The 25441-nt window shown below is 37.3% G+C and overlaps 1 protein-coding gene across 2 annotated transcripts in view; it reads right to left on the bottom strand.

Annotated features, from left to right (window-relative positions):
* The window catches only part of SLIT2 (slit guidance ligand 2), a 405234-nt gene that overhangs the window by 89821 nt on the left and 289972 nt on the right, over positions 1 to 25441 (bottom strand). The window contains exons 10-18 of one of the 2 annotated variants that reach the window (XM_005897066.3): positions 21234 to 21305; positions 20666 to 20737; positions 15944 to 16015; positions 11808 to 11951; positions 11532 to 11695; positions 10545 to 10568; positions 6607 to 6757; positions 2884 to 2958; positions 1170 to 1313 (exon numbers count right to left, since the gene is read on the bottom strand). In XM_005897066.3, the coding sequence (XP_005897128.2) occupies positions 1170 to 1313; positions 2884 to 2958; positions 6607 to 6757; positions 10545 to 10568; positions 11532 to 11695; positions 11808 to 11951; positions 15944 to 16015; positions 20666 to 20737; positions 21234 to 21305 (918 nt within the window). The remainder of the gene's footprint in view (positions 1 to 1169; positions 1314 to 2883; positions 2959 to 6606; positions 6758 to 10544; positions 10569 to 11531; positions 11696 to 11807; positions 11952 to 15943; positions 16016 to 20665; positions 20738 to 21233; positions 21306 to 25441) is intronic. The other variant, XM_070372188.1, reaches the window with a different exon arrangement.

Raw genomic sequence — 25441 nt, 5'->3', positions numbered from 1 at the left:
CTGCCCTCCTTTTACACACTCCCAGTATCTCCTCCATAAAAAGACCAAAAGGATATTTGCATTACATTTTTCACTTTGTTGGGACCCCGAGTTAGCCCATGAGAGGAGCCAGCAGGTTGCAGGCTGGTTGTGCTGGGTGGTTTGTCTCAGGCCATGTGTGCCTTTCACGGACAGGTGCTTTTTTGAGTGGGATGTTAATTGGGATGCTATCGAACGCTGGGGAAATGTCCTATCCCTCGCGTCTGATTAAGGTCAGGCATGAACTCCCTTGGGTCTCAGTTCCCCTGGGCGTGGCTCTTGGTGCCTCCAAGGGATAGGGTAGGCATTTAGGGGAGACATGGAGTTTGGTCTCTTTCCACTGCAATTCCCAAGGGCTGCTTCTTGCTTACAATTTCCTTCGTGCCTTCCAAAGGTTTCAGTTTTGTTGGTGTTTCTTCCAATGCTTAGTCCACCACTTACGGCAAACATATTTATATTCTTTAAAGGTTATAAAAGCTACATAAACACACTGAATGAAGACTCAAGTAACTCAAGGTGTTGTCCTTTTCTATTCAAGCCACATTTTCCTGGGCCAACAACCTTTTAGAAACATATAAGATTTCTTTTCCTAGCTTCCCTATCCCTGAGTAAGCTGACATACTCTTAACATGTTTTCTTTGAAATAGATACTAAAAGAGACACCAGCAGCCACTTTCTTTTTTTTTCTTCACTAAGACCTTGAAAGGGCAGATGAAGGTAGTCTCAATCTAGGCTTATTCCACAGATTTGGAATTGGCTCTGAAGCTGGTGACCTTGGGCCAAGACATAGTATTAGATGGAGGAATTTGAATGAAAGGAAAGAGAATGATCATTTTGAGAAAGCACAGGGAGCCAGATCTGTACAAGCACTGGAACCAAGATGATCTTTTTTGCTGAGGATTCAATAGCCAGGAGAGACTCTATTGATCATTTGTAAGCAACATATTGAAGCCAGAGGTACTGGAGTCAGGAACTGTTTGCCTCTAAAAAATGTATTTGCGTGTGTGTGTGAGAGAGACTGAGAGGAAGAGAGAGACAGAGAGATGGGGAGGGGGGTGAGGAAGAGCAGGAGCTACTCCTCCCAGGAATATAAAGAACTGTGAATGACAGCTCTGTGGTAGAAAAATCACAATGCAAATGAGAATACTTACAAAGTCTTGAGGCTTTCCAAGCCCTTGAACATCTTATGCTGAACATTTTCCAAACGATTACTCGTGAGAAGTATTTCATTCACACCAGATGCTCCTTCAAACGCTCCCTCTTCAATGTCTGTGATCTTATTGTTGCTAAAGTTTCTAAGTAAAAATGATTGAAACAAATATTTGAAACAATTTCTAACAACAAGGGCACTAAGCAATGCCTCTGATCATTTTCTTTTACTGAACAAGCATCTTCCACAAAACCTCTAAGCTCTTCACTGCCTGGCATTCCCAAGGCTCTGAAAAGTCACCACTTTCTGATTCCATCAAGACAAAGTGATAATCATACAAGCGGGAAACATCTATGCTGAATGGTGCCAGCCCAATCACGGACCCACCAGGGCCCCCAGAAATATAAAAACCTTGATGTCAGGTACTGCATTGTGTAAACTTTCACGTTTGCCGCCACACTTAATAAGAAACTTTTTTTCAAAGAAGTGCCCCCAATTTAAACGGTTTAATGAATTCATTACTCAAAGAAGGCAGCTGAGTAAAGAAGGAAAAACTAGAATATGTTGGGGTTAGACAACATCAGAAATGTATTTGAATATGCGATTGTGCCCATAACCTCTCATGTAATAATGGGTCAGAACCACCAAATTAACTGCCCATATTCTGTACGATACAAAACACTAATGCTTGCCCAAAGGGCAAGAACATCCAGTTGAGGTAGGTAACACCTTCCTAGAGATTTTTTCTTTCTCAAGGCTCACTCCAAGACCAGTGATGCCCACAAAATAAGGATCATTTTTAGGTATCATTTTATTCCTTTCAGAGCACTTCACATAGCAGCCTCTGAATAAATATGTGTTGAATTGAAAAGCATTTTACAGCTAAAAAGAAAAAGCAGTCAGCATCAGTGAAAAAGGAGGACGTTTAAGACTTTAGAAACTCTTTGGGAGGCAGTGTATTATGCAGGCCAAGTGCACAGGAAGTGCATTCAGTCTGCTCTGCCATTTCCACTCTCTGCCTGTGGATCAGTCACAATATGACAGCACAGATACCACGAAAGCGTGCTTCTCTGCTCCTCCTGATGTTTCCTGTTATGTTGACAGTGCTCCATGGCCCTACACTCTTGGCCTCTGTCCTATCCCTCCTTCCATCATCCTTAAGGGGGCTGGATTACTGTCTGAGTGTTGTGGAAACTGCTGACCTTAGAAACTTATTTTAAAATATGAGTTGCAGACATGTAGTAACACACGTGAGCTATCAAGCCAGATTACCAATCATTAATTTTGACTATCTTCTAATGAAAGCTTAATGAAGCAAAAAGTCAAACAGTCGACATGAATGTGCTGAAAGAGAAATAACAGCACAGTTTGGGGAATGGTGAAGGAAGTTACAACACGTTACTGAACTCATCTCTAGTGCACTTAGACTGGGGGACTCCTGCTGTGACCATGTAACAGACCAGCTGTCAGCGTTAAAGACATGAGGGTTCTGCTACAGAAAACCTGGTCGCCATCGCTGACATACACAGAAAAGAGCAAATTACTTAGGTTTCTCTCAGTGTTTACCCTATATTCATATCACAAGTGGTCACCGTATGGACATATCTTTGAATCTTTAATTTTCCCTATTTCCTAAGAAATCGAAATAAAACTACAAAGGTATAAGAGAACACAACACTATAGGAATTTTTAAAGATGGCTAATATATGGCTTACATTTTACGTAACTGAGGAAGTTTCTTGAAGATCCCGGTAGCTTCCAACACTGTAAATTCATTATTGTTGAGGCGCCTAGGGAAAGCAGAAACAGAAGAGTTTCATTCCCAAAAGTCAGGAAGAGATTAAATTTTATTTCTCGTACAGAATTATAACATTACTTAATGATTATCCAAAAGAAAAATACAAGACATGTATCAGAAAATTTGTGGGAAGGACAGATATTTTTCAATTTATCCCATATTGTAAGGATCAAAATAAAACATATTAAGAAGCATATAGTAAAGAAAACCAATAATCAAAATTCAAAACCAACTCATCATTCAGTAATCTGTAGATTGTTTTTTCCTCTTTTTTTCCACTCTTACCGCTGCTTCCAAAAGCATTTTAGACCTTTTTTTTCTAGTCACTTGCTCCATAAATGTTTTTATTAACAACTTTACTGGTATACAATTTCCAGACCATACAGTGTACCCTTTTAAAGTGTACAATTCAGTGGTTTTAAAAATATTCACAAACTTGTGCAACCATCTTTGCGTTCCAACTCCAGAACATATTCATCACCCAAAAAAGAAACCCCCTGCCTGTCAGTAGTCACTCTCAATTTCCTGCCCTCCGCTATCTCAATCCTTAGCAACCAGTAATTTATTTTCTGTCTCTACAGATTTTCCTATTCTGAAGATTTCTTATTAATAGAATCATACAAAATGTGGATTTTTGGCCTGGCTTTTTTCACTTTGCTTAATTTTTATAAGGTCTTTCCACGTTTAGCATAGATTGGTACTTCATTCCATTTTATGGCCGAATTATATTCCGTTGTGTGGATATGCCACATGTGTTTATCCATTCATCAGCTGATGGATATCTGAGTTGCATCCACTTGGATGATTATAAATAATCTGCTAGGAACACTGGTGTACAAGATTTTGTGTAGATGTATGATTTCAATTTTCAGCTATATACATAGGTGTGAAACCACTGTGTCAGATGGTAAAGCCATTTAACCATGTTAGCCACCTCAGGAAAAGCCAAACTGTTTTTCAAAAGGGCTGGACCATTTTACATTTCCACCAGCAATGTATGGGGGGCCCAATTTCTCTTACCCATTACTGTCTTTTTTAAAAGCCATTCTTTTTTAAAAGCCAATGGATGTGAAGTGCTACCTCATTGGGGTTTTCATTTGTATTTTCACATGCCTAGCGATCCTGAGTGCTTTATCATGTGTTTATCAGTCATTTAGATATCTTCTTTGGAGAAATGTCCATACAAATTATTTGATCACTTTTTAATCTGGTAAGGTACTTTTTTGAGCGGGGTGGAGGGAGGGAAGAGCAGCCACACACATGTCTTGCGGGATCTTAAATCCTCGGCTGGGGATTGCACCCATGCCCTCTGCAGTGGAAGCTCTACGTCTTAACCAATGGACTGACAGAGCAGTCTCAGGTAAAGTAGATTTTAATCACTGTGTTTCAAGAGCTCTTTATGTATTCTGGATATGAGTTCCTTACAGATATATATTTTGCAAATATTTTCTTCCCAGGACTAATTTTTAAAAATCGTAATTTCTTAATTAGTTACCATCATTAGTTACCATCAATGCCATCATTCTCAGCAAACACAACCTTTGCTGAAAGATAAACTAGGTACTAGTTTCTAAATGCATGAGTGACAGGTGAACTTATTTTAAGTATTATCATGCTGAAAGATAGAATTAGAATTCTTTGCAGAGTTACTGAACATAAATATAACTCCATACATGACAGTAAACACAGAGTTTGGAGATTTTATTGCATGGTGTCCACACAATTCTAAAGTTCTGGACCTATGAAATAGCTTCATGTACTAATAGAAATTTAAAAAAAAATCCTTATAACCACTAGGTAGTTAGCTGCTGTCATCTTTTTGAAAGCACTGTATAATTTTTAAATATGTAAATTGATTAAAATTCATTAAGTAACAGGCATCAGCATAGGTACTGTGAGAGATAAACTATAAAACAATCCCTGCCATCAAGGGGCTATAATCTAGTTGAACATGAAAGAATTATACAGGCACAAAAAGACAACCAACTTTGCAAAGCAGTTAATGACAAATACCAGATGGTGCTAGACATAAACACTACTAAGATGTTCTAAAAGTGATGAGGTTTCATTAGGTTTTTATTTTTTTAGAAACCCTAACATTAAATGTCATACTTTTATAACTAAGTCAGTAAAGGCCAACACAGATGGACACAGAATCTATAAATAATTCAACAAATATATTTTAGAACCTAGTATGTGCTAAGCCCTATGTTAGTATTATAAATATAGATCTGCTCACACTTTATCATTTTCAGTTTTTCCTGCTATGTTATCCACTGTTCAGAAAAAGAAAACTATCCTTTGTGTTTTATACTTGACAATTACTGAATCCTTCAACTTATGAGTCAGTGAATTATTATAGTATAGCTGATAAAAAAGGACTCTGATTGAATTCACAATGAACAAAGATTCAAAATGTTGACTCCAAACTATTTCATTTGGTTGCTGAAAAGACTAAATACATTAAAAATCAATTAAATGCTTAGAAATGGGTTTGGACACAGTGAAAGGGTTAGTCGCTCAGCTGTGTCTGACTCTTTGTGACCCCATGGACTGTAGCCCTCCAGGCTTCTCTGTCCCTGGGATTTTCCAGGCAAGAATACTGGAGAGTCTTCTCTCTCTAGGATTGTCTTCTCCAGGGGATCTTCCCGACCCAGGGATTGAACCCAGGTCTCCTGCATTGCAGGCAGATTCTTTACCACCTGAGTTACCAGGAAAGCCCTTGGACATAATTCATACGCAAGAAAGTGAAAGTCACTAAGTCGTGTCCGACTCTTTGCCACCCCATGGACTATATAGTCCATGGAATTCTCCAGGCCAGAATTCTGGAGTGGGTAATCTTTCCCTTCTCCATGGGATCTTCCAAACCCAGGGATCGAACCCAAGTCTCCTGCACTACAGGTGGATTCTTTACCAGCTGAGCCACAAGGGAAGCCCAAGAATACTGGAGTGGGTAGCCTATCCCTTCTCCAGGGGATCATTCCCATCCAGGAATTGAACCAGGGTCTCCTGCATTGCAGGTATAATTCTTTACCAAGTGAGCTATCAGGGAAAGTGAAAGTGAAAGTCGCTCAGTTGTGTCTGACTCTTTGCCAACCCTTGGACTATACAGTCCATGGAATTCTCTAGGCCAGAATACTGGAATGGGTAGCCTTTCCCTTCTCCAGGGGATCTTCCCAACCCAGGGATCAAACCCAGATCTCCCGCACTGCAGGCAGATTCTTTACCAGCTGAGCTATAAAAGGAGCCCAAGAATACTGGAGTGGGTAGCATACTCCTTCTCCAGCAGATCTTCCTGACCCAGGAATCACACCGGTGTCTCCAGCATTGCAGGTGGATTATTTACCAACTCATCTATCAGGGAAGCCCCCAAGTAATAAGTATCAAATGGATGTACTGTTATTAGCATTATCAAGTACTAACTGAATTTTTGAGTTATTTTCTGTAGTTGTACCTTGGACCAGAAAGAGGAAGGAAGAAAGCCTCTAATACTTACATTTGTACAAAATAGAGTTATGCCAATGTGTGTCAATTAAAATTAACATAATTATTGAGATGAAAGGGCAAGAAAAGAATCCCAATGTTTTGATGCTCTCGTTCCCTCCTTCTGAAACTGGATTTTTCTGGGAGATGAACTTACAGCTCTGCAGTGTACTGGGGAATGTGATCTGGGATTTTGGTGAGTTTTTGATTGGAGCAGTCTACTGTGGTCCCTTCGCAGCGGCACTTTTCAGGGCAAGCCAAATCGGCAAAGCAGTCCCCACTTAATTTTGATCGATAATCTTCTGTACCTATTGAGGATTCAAGCCAAAAAAGAAGATACTGAGTCTGAAAGTTAGAATATTTGTTAATTTGTAGGAAGAAAAAAGTAAGGTAACTATAGATTATGCAGCAGGGAGACAACTTGGGGGGTTTTGGTCAATGGATGTCAGGAAAGGGTTAAAACAAGGGCTTGGAATTTGCTGGAAAAAAGAGTAACCGGATTCACAGGACAGGAAAACATTAACAGAGTTGAGCTTTTCACAGCTGTACTTTCTGCTGATCCAGTTGTGAGCCATTCTAGCCTATTTGACAGCTAATCACACAATGGCTACTAATCGTGAAAAAGTTTATTTTTTTCTCTGAGTCAAGAATTGAAAATGTATCCAGTAATAAACATATGCCTATATATCATTTTCAATCAGGGCTTTCAAGGCAAATAGATGGACTCAGGTTTTTTAATTTTCTATGGTCTTTTATTATTCTCTCCCTCTCACATAATCTTCAGAAATGCTTAAAAAGCCCTCTTTTGTTCATTTTGATTTTATAAAAAGAGACAAGTAAATCCTGATTTAAGCCTCAGCAGCTTGTCATGCTGTAGAAAGCTGCGTGACGTTCCATGGTGCTTGACGGAACCATGTTTTACTCATACCTGGCAACCACATGGTTAGATCAAGCACAACAGAAAATCTCGCTACATAACCACTACACCATCCACTAGGCCAAGGGGAAGACCAAGAGGAAAGATGAAGGGAAGCAGGAGAGAAGCTACAGACGGTCTGGAAACGTAATACTGTTTACATGACATGCATTCTTCCCGTAAGAATGTTTATGACCATAGTAAGAGTATTACTACCGAAGAGTTCCTGGAAACACAAAGAAGGGGCTATACTGAAAGGTGCCTCCAGCGTTCCTCAGAACTGCAGAACTGAAACAACAGCTTTTTCGGGAACAACATCCAGGGAGAAGTTGAAGGTGCGCTACAAGGACAACAGAGAGGCCCAACAGATCTGTGGTGTCTTCTTGAAAAAATAAAAACAAATAAGAAGGCGCAGAAGAGTGAGACTAAAAGAAGATACATCAGGATTGAAAAGGGAGGATATTATGTTTCAGATCAGACACTTTTACTTACAGCCCAAATGGTGAATTCCTGAAAAAGTAAAGATCACCCAGAAGGAAAGAAAGACAGAGCAAACCCAAGTAAGATTCACATAGTATATATATAACTCACTAAGGTCTCGTCCTTCCTCCCTGACTGTGGCAATTATTGGGGAATGGCTCGGTTTGACAGGAACCGTCATGCTTTGTAAACTTTCATAATCATTTTGTGAAGCACAGGGGTCTTACAGGAAAAGCAATGGCATACAAGATGCATAGCACAAATTAAGTTCTTGTCAAGTCCTTTAAAAGATGAACTCTTCACAAGATAAATTTTGTTCTGAGTGATCACTGTACTATCTAGACGCCATCCAGAATGGTGGTAGGCAAACAGACACGTGAAATGAAATAAAATGCAAATCATGAGATTGATCATCAAGGACTCCCACTGGAAAATTTGGACGAAACCTTAGGTTTTATGGCTTACATGCTTTTTAATGACGTTTCCAACTCATAAATAATGTCACTGAATTAAATGGAATCAGGATCTCGGAAGAAGTTCGGAAAGTTGAATATAATAGTTTCATTACATTTGGCAATTAATGTCATGACATTTACGATATGACATGAGGATCTGTTGTATTGTGGTTTAAGCTTTCATTTTAAAAGTGAAATAGAGAAAATGCAGGGAATAAAGTGTAAATGACAGATACATGAGGTATTTTACGTTGAAAGTAATCTGCATTCAATGCAATGACAATAATACTTATTTTATGACTACTCTCTCAGTAAGCTTAGATTTTAATTAATATCTGGGGGGGGTGGGGTGGAGAGGGAGCAGAGGCTCAAAGAATTCTTCTGAGTCCTGACTTCTAGAATTACGCTTTTAAATCATGTAAACTGAATAATCAGAAATTGACAATTAAGCCATGATATCTGATATAGAGGTTTTTTTTTTTTTTTTTCCTTGCAAAACCTATTTGGCTGCTGTTAATCTTGTTAACAGCATCATCAACTCGATGCATCACTGATTCAATGGGTGGCATCACCCACTTGATGGACATGAGTTTGAGTTAGCTCCAGGAGGTGGTGATGGACAGGGAAGCCTGGTGTGCTGTTTCCATGGGGTCACAAAGAGTTGGACATGACTGAGAGACTGAACTGAACTGAATCTTATTAACAAAATTTTGAAAACTACCTGATTTTTTTACTTGGTGAATTTGAAATACTAATTTCTAATTATGGACTACAGCCCACCAGGCTCCTCCATCCATGGGATTTTCCAGGCAAGAGTACTGGAGTGGGGTGCCATTGCCTTCTCCGAATTTCTAATTATGAAAAAGCATATTTAAATGTAAGAGATTGAATATTTTGATAATATTAACTTCTCTAATTTGGACATTTAAGTAATATCAATGTTTTATCCTATGGGGGGTTCTGGTTTTCAATATAACTTTTTCTGGGTAATAGTTATCAGATGACTTTCTATTTAATAATTGGGTAAAAATAATAAATTTTAAAGATTGCCAATGAAAGCCAATTGTTATTTCAACATGTTACTTCTTCTGGAGCCAGTGTAATATACAAAATATTACTGATCATTCAAGTCAAAATGTGTGATAAAACAAAATCGGTTAAATGCATAAAATTATTCGTATTATAATTCAGCAATGGCAAGCAAGGCATATCTCCTTAAAATAGAGACCAAACCTAGAACTCTTAAGAGAAAAGATGTTTTTTTTTTATACTAACAGCTTAGAAATACCTTTATTTATAACTATTAAAATATTTTATAGTCTAGAATATACCCAAGAGATTACAAATATAGCCAATGAGTTACTAACATGTATTTTTAAATAATAGTTTAAAACAAACAAGTCAAGAGGCATTTTACACAATTGGCAGGCAAGGAAGAAATAAGTAAATAAACATACTTCAAAGAGCTAGTTCTAGAATCATCAGCTTTGACAGTGTTAAGATTGCAGTGGTAAAATATTTCAATTATTTTTCTAAGAAACACTCCATTCAACTAAGTTATTCAAGGCACTGGGTGCTCATGATACTTTCAGGATGGATATCGATCCTGCTTTCATGGAGTTGTTATACTACGAGTCCAAAGATGCAAGAATTGAAGATCACAAAGTACAGCTGCACATAAACCAGTAGGAAGCTGATGCTTTGGTATAAAAAGCGAAGCAACAGCAAACCAAGTAAAGCAAAAAGTAAGGGATACTTTTTTAGTATAGAAAAATCTCTATAAAAGAGTAAATCTCATGATTGAAAACATTTTTGTGTGTTTGTGACTGATTGCATGTAGAACTAGTTCTTTGACAACAGAAAGGTCTGTCTTTAAAACCAGCTCAAGAAGCTATATTTTAAAAACAGGTTGAAAGGTCAGATATACACATAAGGAGAGAAAATGATTTAAGTAGAAAGCCATAGGTTCAAACATTTTAGCTACTGTGAGAAATTTTAGATAATGTGCCAAAGTGAGAGAGAGAGAGAAAAAAAAAGTGGGAGTTTAATAATATGTATGTTTAACATCAGAAGCTGCATGCAAAGGTCAGGTTTTCAGGAAACAGTTACTAGTGATCTATGCAGAATCTAGCTACAGCGTATCCACTGGACTTTTGAAAGCATGCATATCAGAGTTTTAGAAGCTAGGTTTTATAAGTGAGAAAAAGGTGTCTGCAGTTAGTCCTACTACCGAGCAAAACCTACCTGGAATGAAATACTGTTCTTTAGCTAAATAAAAAAAAGAGAAAAAAAATAGAAGATGCACCTGAATGTCAGCAAGCAGAGATATGAGTTATATTAGATTAAGAATGGACTAAAGTTACTATAGATAATTAAGTGAAAAAAATGTATATTCACAGCAGTGGCTGAAGTATAACCATGAGTAGGAAATGCATCTAGAATCATGGACAATAAACGGCTTTATCTTGATATTAGCTTTTTAGTTATGAATTAACTGCCGAATGTGAAATAACGCCTGGAATAGTTGGGTAGTGTACTACCCGAAACATAAACAATGCATTTTATTTTGAAAAAATAGAAAGAATATACCAAAGCAAATATAAAATTTCAATGAACTAAGTTTTCTCTTTAATATTAGTACAATGCACCTATATTTCACTTTTTATAAGTAAATGTAATATTCCCAAAGTGTTAAAAGATGGCCTTTCAGGAAAAAAAAAAAAAAAAATCCTCACAGTCCTGGTCAAAATGTGAAAACGTAAAGGTAGAAACAAAACATTGCTTTGTTGTGAAAAGCAAGGAATCCAGAGTGTTCTTTTTCCCCCTACTTCTGAACCTGAGCAAATCAAGTAACTACGTTGCAGTTCACTTTCTCAGAGAAATAGAAAGACAATTAACTACTTCACCACTGCTCAATGGAAAACAATACAACAAACGAGATTTAACAGGCACTGAGTTAGCTAGAAGCCCACTGTTAAATTCAAACCGTGGGATTACAGCCTGAAGTATCCAGGCATCTTTTTCCCTTTATTTCTTCTGCTGGATAGTGTGTTAAAAAGGTTACATGTAGGGATTCTATGTGAATGGTGTCTATTTTTCTTCATGGGCAGAAGAAAAAGAAATACAATTCTGTAATGTTCGGCGATTCAGTCGAAGGTCAGCTGTCTCTACATCTCATTAACTACTGTTTTCAGTAACACAGGGGAAATGTCACACAAAGTAAGAAATTACCTGAACAACGGAATTTCTTGCTTTTGATCTGTCCAATTCTTTTGTTTGCCAGTCGCCGGGGACTGGTGCAGCGGGCACCACTGGTCTCGATTGGGTTGGTATGGAGATAATCCGCCAGCCACTTGAGATGGCAGTCACAAATAAAGGGGTTCTGGGCCAAATGCCTTTCAGAAACACATACAGAACACTTTTACACATGACTTGCAATGAACTCAACTCTCAAATCCAGAATGAAAACAACGGTCATCAAATTTGACCCTGACTCCATATACATACATGGTTTGAATGGCCCGGAGAGGTGAAAAGGTCCCCTTGGCGATGGTCTGAAGCTTGTTGTCATATAAGGAGAGAAGGTTCAGGTTGTGCAGATCCTGAAAAGCATCTACCCGGAGGCAGTTTATCTTGTTGGCATTCAGTAATCTGTTTGATCAAATAGTCATAGAATTAATTAAAGTGTAGTATCTCATTAACCCACCTTCAAGACTCTTGTTATTGAGAAAATCCAATCAAGAAATTCACTGCTTTTAACCTTGACACTAAGATTTAACTGTCATTATGCAGGTATCGCAGGCTGAAGATTTGGGGTCATGGCAGATAAAGCAAGGGTCATATCTAATGATTGGATTGCCTAAATCTAGTGGTACTTACACATTTATCCAACAAAAAATTATCAAAGATATTCTCTGGAAGGTGCAGAAGTACAGCAATAGATAAAGGCGGGTGAGAACCAGCCTTTGCTATCAAAGGCTCTATAAAGTCCTCATAAACATTAGTCCCTGGAGCTGCTCTAAGAAAAAGAAGTCCAATCCATTCTCAGAACAGTAGCTGGAGTGAGACTTCTAAACATCGATCAGATCACGTCACTCCTCTCCCAAATAGTGCAGTAACTCCCAATTTGCTCTGAATAACTCAAGACCTGACAACAGCCCAAAATTCCCAATGGGATCTCTGATTCCCTTTTCTGAACTCTTGCTGTTTAGTCACTAAGTCATGTCCAACCTTTGGCAATCCCATGGACTGTAGCTCGCCAGGCTCCTCTGTCCACGGGATTCTCCAGGAAAGAATACCAGAGTGAGTTGCCATTTCCTCCTCCAGGGGACTTTCCCGACCCAGGGATCAAACTTACATCTCCTATGTCTCCTGCACTGCAGATGAATTCTTTACCCATTGAGCCATCAGGGAAGCTCTATTCTGCAGTATAGATATCCAATTCACTTTGTTTAGCACAGTATCTCACAAACTTTTTTTCTCATATGCTGCTGCTAAGTCACTTCAGTTGTGTCTGACTCTGTGCAATCCCACAGACGGCCGCCCACCAGGCTCCCCCGTCCCCAGGATTCTCCAGGCAAGAATACTGGAGTGGGTTCCCATTACCTTCCCAATGCATGCATGCACGCTAAGTCGCTTCAGTCGTGTCTGACTCTGTGCGACCCTACAGACAGCAGCCCCCCAGGCTCCTCTGTCCATAGGATTCTCTAGGCAAGAATACTGGAGTGGGTTGCCATTTCCTTCTCCATTTTCTCATATATCGTACCAATATTCAATATTAGTATTTTGTGGAGCCATGGTTTACAGATCTTGTGCAAACGTCATCCTTACAGGTTACATGTCACCTTGCCTATGCTTTTATTCATGCTTGCTTCACCTATGGGAATACACGGGTCCTGCTCTCCATCTGCCTCAACCATCTGGCCTATCAAGACCTCAGAGGACCTCACTTTCTCCAGAGCAAGAATTTTCCAGAATACAACTTTCACCCAATTAACATGCTCCTTCCTCTACTTTCCAGAGCAAGTTAGTCAGTGTTACCTAGTTTCGTCAACTATTTTACATAGGCCCACATAGTTGGTCTGCAGAGAGTTTAGCCTTCTGGGGGCAGAAAATTTTTTGATATTTCTTATTCTCTCTCACCATTTAGTTCGGAGCTTTGATACTTAGGATTTTAACAAATACTTGGTAACTCAAAAATGTGTGCTATATGGTTTGGGTGTGATGCCTTCCTTTTTAACACACTGAATACTATTTCCCAATTTGCCCAACAGACCCTCTGTGATTAACACAGGGTATTTCAGTTTTACTTGCTTTTTTAAGATCTCAACTTTCTGCCTGTGCAAAGTCAGGACTTCCTCATAGTAGTTCTCCTTGCTGCACTTGTCTTTTTTTTTTTTTTAACTCACCTTTGCCTTTTCCCTGGTAGCTCAGATGGTTAAGAATCTGCCTAAATACAGGAGACCTGGGTTTGATCCCTGGGTTGGGAAGATCCTCTAGAGAAGGGAATGGCAACCCACTCTAGTATTCTTGCCTGGAAAATTCCATGGACAGAGGAGCCTGACGGGCTACAGTCCATGGAGTTACAAAGAGTCAGACACAACTGAGTGATTAACGCTTTCACTTTGCCTTTTTTTTTTTTTTTTTTTTTAATGGACATACTATTCGGGTGTGTTTTCTTTCTTTTTTTGTCCACACCATGTGGCATGTAGTATCTTAGTTCCTGAACCAGGGATCAGAGTTTCTTATTTTTTTTTAATCTTCTTTTAGGAATTTCAGTTTTGGCCTTCTCTGTGGTCTACAGAATCCTTTCCTAAGACCTTAGAGACTGATTTGCGGTATGGACTGATTAATCCATGCCTCCTCACTCAGGGCCATGACAGATGGCATACAGCTAACTAAAAGAGGAGTCAGGCAGCAGAATGCTAAAGACAGGGAGAAAGCAGGGAGTCTGGAAGACAACTAAAGAAAGTGCTTCTCTGAGAATTTTGTACTTCCTTTACTCTCAGGTGGTCCAGAAATTGGGGGAGTAATACTGAACACTACTTTCTTCTATTCCTTCCATTTACCCACTTCTCGCAAATATCTCATCTGTTCAACAGATCTAAGAAGCTTAACTGAATCAAATTCTCAGCTAACCTTACAGAGTCAATTGTGCCTTGTTAGCCCCGGCAGGCTTAGTCTAGGGATATAATTTAAGGCACAGTGAGAAAGCTGGTTTTTTGAGTAAGATTTATCTACATAGAGATTCCAAGGGTTTATTATTAACCCATTTACTACATCAACTACCAATAAGTATGGGAGGAAAAGAAAAAAACGTGCAACTTTAAGTGTTGATACCACAGAGGGCAGTGGTAGCAAAAGAGATTAGAAGTAAATGGCAAAGAGAACAGTGCTAGGAAGAACTGAGAGAGAGGCAAATAAAAAATAGACAACACTTGGCTGTAGCACACAGCTATACCTAACTTCCTTGTAGGGGCTGTAAAATAATCTTACGCCCAAATAAAACCACTAGGTCACAAAAGTCAGTATTTAGCTTGACTGATTGGTTTGCTGGAAATTAATTTATTGGGTTATATAGCATTAAGAAGAGAGAGAATGGACAGAATTGACAGTACTGTATATAGTAAGGTTAAATATTGCTTTGTTAACGATTTGTTTCATGTGTGTGTGTGAGAGAGTATGAATTGGGCTGTGATATATAATATGCTTCTGCATAATATTAAACAGTTAAAAATGTGAATAATAGGATATAATGATAACCATACATTTATCAAGTAAAAAAAAAGATCCACATTTGGGAAGTTTGTGGGATTAGGAATACATTTTTACCAGGTAAATGGTACAAACCTAACACCAACAAATGCATACACTCAAAAGAGAAAATAGCATTCTAAACTTAGGAATTTTAAAGTAAGCTGGCTGTGAGCTAGGTGAGAGCAGAAATTGTAGCATATTCATCTTTTCTTCCATAGCAGATAGGTCAGTGTGTGCCCCAAAAGAGATATCCTATAATTGTCTGGGGATTTGAATAGATTTTGATGATCCAACACTAACAATCTTAGTATTAACATTTTTTTTTTCAATCTCATTTTCATATGAGCATTCATTATGACATCTGGAGTCAATTCTTATTCTTATAAATTTGTATCATAAATACTTCTTTTGAGACAAATGAGTTGTAGCTACTCTCTAAGCAGAGTGGTCTTTACATATTAAAATCCAGGAAATTAACAGATGATTCTCTCACTAAAGATTACTTTGTTAACACTCTGTCCTAGACTACTAGAGACCATTTTTGTGTTGGGGGGTGTTATTCTAGTATTGTCACTGTTAGAGATTTTTTTGGACAAAGGTGAATAAACATATCACCATGTCTTTCTGCTTTCCAAGTACTGTTAAATCAAAACAGATAAATTTCATAAAGGGCAAAGATTGCAGAAACTTTAAATGACAGAACAGCCGGGACGCTTGTGTCTTCAAATAAATGACCATCATCAATGTTAGCTTCACTAATCTTTTCCATTTCATTAAACTGTCATTTTGGGTCAAATTTTTCTGAAGCCTCCATGAAAATACGAGATGGTACACTGTGTAAAATATAATATTTAGGTTAAACAGATGAAAAACAATCAAATACTTACAGTAACTGTAAGGAAAACAGTCCTTCAAATAAACTTTTTGGGAGTTCTGTGATTTTATTTCCATAGAGGACACTGGAAAACACATGATTTAAACAAACAAACAAAAAATATTAGAGACCAAGCAGCAAAACAAATTTATCCAAACAAACGTGTTCAGGCATAAAGGAGGTTAGGAAGCTCCATATATCATAAAGCCATAGCACAGTAAACAAACTTCAATTTGGAAATGCTTCTCCCCTGATTATAGGTTAGATGTATGTTTATGGTAGAAAGTTTGAAACCATAGATAAACAAAAAACTAAGAAAAATTAACACACTTTATAATTTTACTGTCCTTTCATAGAAATGTCCACAGTTAATTTGTCATGTTTTTATACACAAATACACAGAGCTCATATATGAAAGAATACAGCATATAACAAAGGAGAACACTAACCTGGAATCCGTTGTTCTTCAAAGGGGTAAAATTTAGAATTATCATAATGGTTAAGAGTGAAAGGAATCCATATAAGTGTAAAATATTTGTTTTAAAAATATAATGTACATACATCAGAAATGTAAAATTTGCAAAGACAGTGATCATTAATATTTATACAGAATTTTTAAAATGTATGTTCCCCAAAGAAATATGAATAGGAATGTATCCTCGTGTCCTCCCCCCTCCCCCCATTAGCCACTAAGTGTAACCACGAAGTGCAGGAACCATGACGATCACTGTAATACACCCAGTGCCTAGGCTTTGGCACACAGTGATGTTCTAACATTGGATTGATGAATAAATATTGTTTGAAGAGGAAAATGAAGTAAAAATTAGCACAGGAATAAATTAAGGAAATTATCTTATTCACAGAAATGGTGAAATGAGAGGATTTCAGCAGCAAGGAAATGAAAACGATTGACTCATCATGCTGGCTACTGACAACAGGTCTGCAATGATGGCCTTCTATTCTCAGCCTCATAAAGGAGGGGAGGAACCATAATAATGTGAAGGAAAAGACAGAAATTATATTTTTAAGGGCACAAATGAGTTGTAGCTGTTCTCTAAGCAGTCCATGGGGTTGCGAACAGTAGGACAGGACTTGGCAACTGAACCATAACAACAATCAAGAGTTATAAAAATGTGTATATAAATTTTAAGTAAGTAGTTTCTCTCAGGAGTTTAAGAAAAAAAAATCAGACAAATACAATATTTTTATGTGCTAACTATTAATCGTGGCCTAATTTATAATGGTGAAAAATGAAATACAAACAAAATATTTCCAGATTCTAAAGAAGGGGCTTAGCTAAATATATATTTCTCATTGATAAAAATCATGTTTGAAGAAATACTTGTTGACATGAAAGTATTTATGATATTATGCGTATGCTCTGTGCTCAATCACATCTAACTCATTGTGGCCCCATGGACTGTGGCCCATCAGGTTTCTCTTCCATGGAATTTTCCAGGCAAGAATACTGGAGTGGATTGCCATTTCCTACTTCAGGGGATCTTTCCAACCTAGAGATCGAAGCCGCATCTCTTGTATCCCCTGCGTTGGCAGGCAGGTTCTGTACCACTAGTACCACCTGGGAAACCCTTATGATATGATATTAAGTTTAAAACAGCATAATACAGAAGAATATATTACAGTATAATTTCACTTAGAAAAATATACTCATATATACATAGAAAAAAGTGGACGATCTCTAGATTGCAGGTGATTTGCCATCCAGAGGTCATTTGAATTTGCATCTATCTATCTATATTTTCATAAAATATTCTCTACAATGGGCATTTATACTTTAAAAGCCAGAAACATTCATTTCGAAAAGAAATAAATGGATATCATAAAATGTAAAGGAAAAAGCTAAAATGAGAATCAAAATATGTTTGGCAGCTGTACCTGACTTCTGTTCAGAAAGGAGGGGAAATGACAATGCAACAGAGATGAATCAGAGTGAGGAAAAAGCTGTTCCCTTTTAAGGTGTCAGTGAGAGGTGGGATAAATTATAAAATATGAAGAAAATTCTTAAGGAAATAAATCTGGGTGACTATACAAGTAGACATACCATTTGTATAGATTCCAGTGGTATAGTTATATGGTTTGACATAAAAAGTCATTTATGTAGAATATAGATTTTTTAAAAAATGTAAGTCAGAGAAGAAACAATTTTAAAAACACAGGAACAAAAGAGAATTCTGTATTGTCAGACTCAAGGAGTAAGGAGAAGGCAATGGCACCCCACTCCAGTACTCTTGCCTGGAAAATCCCATGGATGGAGGAGCCTGGTAGGCTGCAGTCCATGGGGTCGCAAAGAGTCGGACACGACTGAGCGACTTCCCTCTCACTTTTCACTTTCATGTACTGGAGAAGGAAATGGCAACCCACTCCAGTACTCTTGCCTGGAGAATCCCAGGGATGGGGGAGGCTGGTAGGCTGCCATCTATGGGGTCGCACAGGGTTGGACACGACTGAAGCGACTTAGCAGCAGTAGCAGCAGCAGCAGCAAGGAGTAAAGGCATTAAGAAAGGGTAAAGCAATACTAAGATACGTCTTTCGGTCAAGAATAAGAGAAAGAGGGCTTTAGGGAACAAACGATCAGATCAAGTTGGCACCTATTTGGGTATTCAATAGAATATCATTCAAGTAATGCATTCAGCAATAAATACTATACATTCACTATGTGCCCGGAATTTTGTTAGGTTCTAAGCCTGGTGCCCAATTAAACTGAATCCAACGGTTACTTGTTCATGTGTGTGTGCATGCTAAGTTGCCTCAGTTGTGTCTGACTCTGTGGGACCCTTTGGATTGTGTTTGCCAGGCTCCTCTGTCCACGGGATTCTCCAGGCAAGAATACAAGAGTGGATAACTTGTTCAGTGTTCATCATTTGCCTATGTGCCAGTCACTGCTGTAACTGAGATAAATAAAAGGTATGGGGTCAACCAAAAGGGTGAACGGCTGCACTTTAGATTTTCTGCCAGCAGTTGTTTCCCTGGTTTTAGACTTCATATACTAAAAAACAAACAAACAAACAAACAAAAATGAACCTAGGCAGACACTGCAGGTGAAGTGATAGTTTTCCTTTTTTTTCTGGTCTAAAGAAAATTGCAGTTTTCTAAGCAGACCAGCATCAATTCAGTCGCTCAGTCATGTCCAACTCTTTGCAGTCCCATGGACTGCAGCACGCCAGGCCTCCCTGTCCATCATCAACTCCCAGAGTCTACTCAAATTCATGTTCATTGAGTCAGTGAAGCCATCCAAACATCTCATCCTCTGTCGTCCCCTTCTCTTCCCTCCTTCAATCTTTCCCAGCATCAGGGTCTTTTCAAATGAGTCAGTTCTTTGCATCAGGTGACCAAAGTATTGGAGTTTCAGCTTCAACATCAGTCCTTCCAATGAACACTCAGGACGGATCTCCTTTAGGATGGACTGGTTGGATCTCCTTGCAGTCGAAGGGACTCTCAAGTCTTCTCCAACACCATAGTTCAAAAGAAACAATTCTTCGGCCCTCAGATTTCTTTATGGTCCAACTCTCACATCCATACATGACTACTGGAAAAACCATAGCCTTGACTAGATGGACCTTTGTTGGCAAAGTAATGTCTCTGCTTTTTAATACACTGTGTAGGTTGGTCATAACTTTCCTTCCAAGGAGCAAACGTATTTTAATTTCATGGCTGCAATCACCATCTGCAGTGATTTTGGAGCCCAAAAAAATAGTCTCTCACTGTTTCCCCATCTATTTACCATGAAGTGATGGGACTGGATGCCATGATCTTAATTTTCTGAATGTTGAGCTTTAAGCCAACTTTGTCACTCTCCTCTTTCACTTTCATCAAGAGGCTATTTACAACCCAGATAAACTGGTACATCTCCTCCCCTTGGTATGAGTGTAAAGTATTCTACAAACCCCAGGTGTTTATCTAAGTATCACACACGTGTATCCTAAAATTCTCACTGGCTACCATTGACTTCTGAAGTTCCTAAGAGCAATGCAGTAATTTACATCAATAAGAACTCTTCTCTAAGCATCACCTCAAACAAAGAAACCAGATTTCATTTTTAAACTTTAAAATTAAAATTTGAAATAATACATACTCTACTTAGCAGACTTCTGAAGATTTTATACAAATTTGAAGGAATAACAGTCTCTATAAATTCACTTTAATTTATATGCCCATCTGGAAGTCCTTTTGACATTAAAAAGCTGCCATATTTCTTCTATTTGTTCTTGGAGAGATTAAAGCTGGTTCTTTCAGGGAAGTCTTTAAGGTGATGAAGTAGAGGGCTGGAGGGGGGCCCTTTCACTGGCCATCTTTCACTGCTCTCTGCACATTTACCTAGGATCATTCTAAACGGGACTGTAATTGTCCCCAGTGACAGTGACTATGGGTTTAAGGATGGGATTATAAATGCAGTACTGAGCGGAGCCTCCAAAGTAAACATTTTCCCTTTACTTCTGTAAGAAAACACTGTCAAAAAAGGGGTTCATACTCGATTTCTAAACAGTAAAACTATCGAATTCTAAAACATAAACCCCTAAAAATTGGCCAATTTTAGTGACAGGTAGCAGTTCTCCATAAAAATGATAAAATTCACTAATGATTTATAATAATTAATACTGTTAATAATGCATAGTAAAGCACGTAAAGGAACATATTCTTTAAATCCAAATTTAAAATATAGAGGCATTATTCCTAATGCATTCTACTTTCCTTCAGTTATGTGGTCAATACTTACAGTGAATTCAGAGAGCGTAGTCCTTGGAAAGCATCTGGTGCTAGTTCAGAGATCTGATTATTGCTCAGGTCGCTAAGATTAAAAATAGGGTTAGGTTAAATTAAATAGAATGTCAGTGAGATTTACTGCAGGAGAAAGCTCTTTATTGCCTTTACACATCAGTTTTGCACCTATCAATATGTGTATAATATTTGCAACATCTGAAGCATCCTAAACTTTTTAAAAAATCACACTTTTAAATCAATTATTGGCTATTTTTCTAAATTATTATTAAAGACGGCATGTCTTATTTTTGAAAACAGAACAGTTAAGAATTTGACTGCATAATATATTGACCACATATGTTCACACTAGTGTGAATTAGTATGCTAAATTACAGAGAACTTAATAAATTAATATTTTAGCTTTTAACATTACACTATTATAGAACTAGCGACCAGATAGTCACATCACTTAATATTTAAGCTGTCAAACACTTAAATATTCATACTTAAATGGATGTCTTTGCATGTTCATGACCTGTATAATTTTTTAAAATTTCATTGATTTCAGAATATTATTCACTCACATTCTTCTAAGCTTTTTATATGGTGAGAAAGCTCCAGGAGGGATGACCTTGATTGAGTTCTGTTCCAAACGTCTGCAATGAAAAATATATTCAATTTTTAAATAGAAATGTGAGCTCTCAGATATGTTTAATTCAAGTCATGTCAAGAAGCAAAGGTGATATGCTTCCTGAGTGATATATTCTTGCTTTTTTCTCTAAAAAGACTATTAAAATTAATTGTGCTTTTCCCTAAACATGGTGCAAGATTGGGAGTAAAAACAAAGCAACTGTGAAAACAATAAGAAGATTTTGGTTTTTAAGCATTGTGGGTTCATTAATATTTAAGTCTGGACTTTGTATAAAAGAGAGAACATCTATGTTGGGAATATATTTTACCAAGTTCAATATCAATAAGAGAAATATGTTGTAACACTGAAGAGATGTAGAACATGTTTTAGAGATAACTATAACTCTTCCACAAAAGACATTATTGTTGAACATTAAATTTTATAAGCCATTTCCTTTACAGAAAGCATGTTATAGGTTGAAAAAACTGTTATATGCATAAAATTAATTTTGAAGCCGCTTCTGAGGCAAAATCTTGACTTTTAAATGTGTAAGTACTACAGATATTTTTGGTAACACTCTCTGGACTCTGTCAATCCGTTATGTGAATATTTCATGTGAAAACCACTGCAGGAAAGTGCTTTTAAAAACAACTGAAGTATTTTTATGATACACTATAATCTGCAAGTTGAAAATAACCCTCTAACTTTATCTACTCCATACTTCTGCAATCAAAGACAAGATTTTACCAATCTAGTTATGAAGGACGCAAAATAGTATATTTCATAGGGTGGTTTGGTAAATGTTTTAGTCCATTAAAAATGCTGTTTCTCAGCCTCCTCTCTACCTGTACAAATATGCTCATGTACACTTCCCGTCCCCTCTCTCACTTCTGCTCCGCATCCCAGAGAGCTGATGCCCGTGAACCACACGGTGCAGGCTCAAGGGCTGGCTTTTGTGAGACGTGGTCAGGGTGGGAGACTGAAGGCGGGACGAGGGGAGAAGTCAGAGTATTCTCCCCTTTTCTGCCTCACGGGGTGTCCTCAGCAGTGGTCTCATTTCATTTTAGCTCCTGCTAAGGACTAGCTCCTGCCTTTGTATAACACTACCTTCTCCTTAGTTCCCTACAGCCCTGGAGGTGGAAGCAGCTTTCTAACCTCTGTGTCCCTTTCTACAGCTGTTTGACTCATTCATCATACTAAACCCATCTGCTGAAATACCTGGCATGAGTTCCATTTTGTCATCTGAATTAAAAAATATGCATACATATATATACGCATATACATTTATATTGGCAGGTAGATTCTTTACCATTAGTGCCACCTAGGAAGCCCATTAGTATATTTACATATAAATAGAATATACATATATAGACAATTTATAGGCTATATATGTATCATATACAGCAATTCATTTTTATTGAATGTTGGTAATACTTTGACATTTATATGTATTACAAACATTTTTTAATGAACATCAGATCAAAACAAAATATTTCTAGGAGCTTAAGTCAAATTTCTTAAATTTTGTACTTTTCTGATTCCAAATCTGTTATTACAATACCACGTTTTCTTCGATAGTCTCAGGGTTCACCATCTGACCTCTTTGTCCCTACACGCAATGGGCTTTCTCAATCTTTGTTGCTCTTGAACTCACTGTAGCATTTGATACTGTGAACAATCTTTCCCTGGGATGTGATACTGTATATTACTTATTCTTGGCCTGCTTTTCTCTTTTTAACTTATGGCTTCACTTTCTAGTCCTCTAAAGTGAGTTATTCCCCAAGTTTCTGTCCTTTTCCTCTCTCACACAAAAGGAAAAATCTCTTCTCTGACCTGCAATGTTAATCATGATTCTTCCCCTCCAAAAAGCAAAGTCATTTTGTTCATATTAAAGACAAACTTAAGCTTAAACTATTTATGAAATACATAAATAAGAAAACTAAAATCACTCATAATATATCACTCAGATCAGTGAATTTTACTTGTTTTTATGTATATATATTTATTTTATATAACTGAAATTTTAGTGTATAGAGAATTTTGAGTTGAATCTTTTACACTAAATATAGTATCATCTATGTTTTCCTGCTGCTGCTGCTAAGTCACTTCAACCGTATCCAACTCTGTGCAACCCCATAGACAGTAGCCCACCAGGCTCCCCCATCCCTGGGATTCTCCAGGCAAGAACACTGGAGTGGGTTGCCATTTCCTTCTCCAGTGCATGAAAGGGAAAAGTGAAAGTGAAGTCTCTCAGTCATGTCCGACTCTTTGCGACCCCATGGACTGCAGCCTTCCAGGCTCTTCCGTCCATGGGATTTTCCAGGCAAGAGTACTGGAGTGGGGTGCTATTGCCTTCTCCAATGTTTTCCTAATCATCAAAATTTTTGGAAGACCTTATTTTTAGGCTTTCTTGATGACTGTCAAAATGGTCCATAATTTCTTAATCATTCTTCATTGTTAGCCACTGAAATTAATAATAAGTTTACATCATTATTAATAATATTCAGCTATTTTAAGATGACTAGCACACAGCCTTTTTTTGAAGCCTTCCTTTACTTTCTTTGGTATGGTTAATTGTATCTTTCTCTCTACTCAAGAGCATTTTCTTCTAAACGCATCTGTTCTTCTCTGACTGTATTAATTTTTCACATATCCCTCCTCTACCAGGCTGTTAGCTCCTAAGGGGCTGATTTACCCTAGAAGAAAACAAATAAATCCTATGAATAAAATAAGGATTTGGCATCTGGATTATTTATCTAGGTTTTAAGAAAGGGTTACTTTCTTCAAAAGCCCAAAGCATAGCAAAGGCTACTTTAACAATTTCACTGTTACATTTATTGATTACAACTTTATGAATTGATGGCTTAGTGACATATTTTTTTGTGATCCATTCTTGTAGTTGGATTTTGAGTAGTTTAAAATGTTATAAATGAAATATAATAAAAACAAGCTATAGATGGAATACTATTGATTAAAGGACTTTCTTCAAATCTAGGTCAATGAAACATCATTTCAGTTTGTAAAAGATTTCTCAATATAATGTGATGATGAGAAAAAATAAAAATTCTTAGTGTCTAGTATAGTATTTTTATTTTAACAGTCATGCAAAACTAGATCATGCAATTACTTTTTATAAATACAATTTCAGCTTCTTAAAATAAGGAATCAGCAATTATTCATTCATTCAACCTGCAAATATTTAATGACTACTCAGGGCAACATTACATAATTGGAGTTCATTAGTGATTGAAAGTATAGATATGTTTATACCTTCAAGGACATTTTATTAATAAAATGTCCAATTTTACAGTTAAATTTCCAACTGATTTGTTCAATGCAAGCTTTTTTAAAACTATGCTATTCAGTACTAAGATTTCTGAAATGTCAATATTAACCACAAATATGGCCAAACAAATTCTATCACCTATCATAACTAAAAAGCTTCTTCACATATTTAGAATCTTTAAAATTAAATGATGAATTCAAAAATTCATTTATTATTTTAAATTCTCAGAACCTAGAATACTTATGCTGCTGCTGCTGCTGCTGCTGCTGCTAAGTCACTTTAGTCGTGTCCAACTCTATGCGACCCCATAGACGGCAGCCCACCAGGCTCCCCGGTCCCTTGGATTCTCCAGGCAAGAACACTGGAGGGGGTTGCCATTTCCTTCTCCAATGCATGAAAGTGAAAAGTGAAAGTGAAGTCGCTCAGTTGTGTCCGACTCTTAAGTGACCCCACGGACTGCAGCCTACCAGGCTCCTCCACCCATGGGATTTTCCAGGCAAGAGTACTGGAGTACTTACAATGATCACTAATTGTTCTAATGGCATTCAAATATATTTTATTGTAACTTGGTTTGTGTTGAATCTGCAATTAATTTCATTGATAACTATTCCTGCTAAAATACAACAAGACATAATGAGTGAGGCTATTTATTTTTTTTAGAAAATATATACTCAAAAATTTATAAAATGAAAAGAACTCATGATGAAATAATATTTAACTTTATATGCAAAATAGTAATTTAAATATAGCAATGCTGCATATATTATTCCATATTGCAATGTGCCATGACTTACTTTCACATGGCAATCCATTGCATTTATAACATAAGCAACAGAAAGCTGAACTATGCTCTTCTGTATTTATCTATTTATTTC

Source organism: Bos mutus, chromosome 6, assembly GCF_027580195.1.
Source record: "Bos mutus isolate GX-2022 chromosome 6, NWIPB_WYAK_1.1, whole genome shotgun sequence".
NCBI lineage: Eukaryota > Metazoa > Chordata > Mammalia > Artiodactyla > Bovidae > Bos > Bos mutus.
Note: the sequence above shows the minus strand (reverse complement) of the source record. Positions and strands in the feature narration are given on the sequence as shown.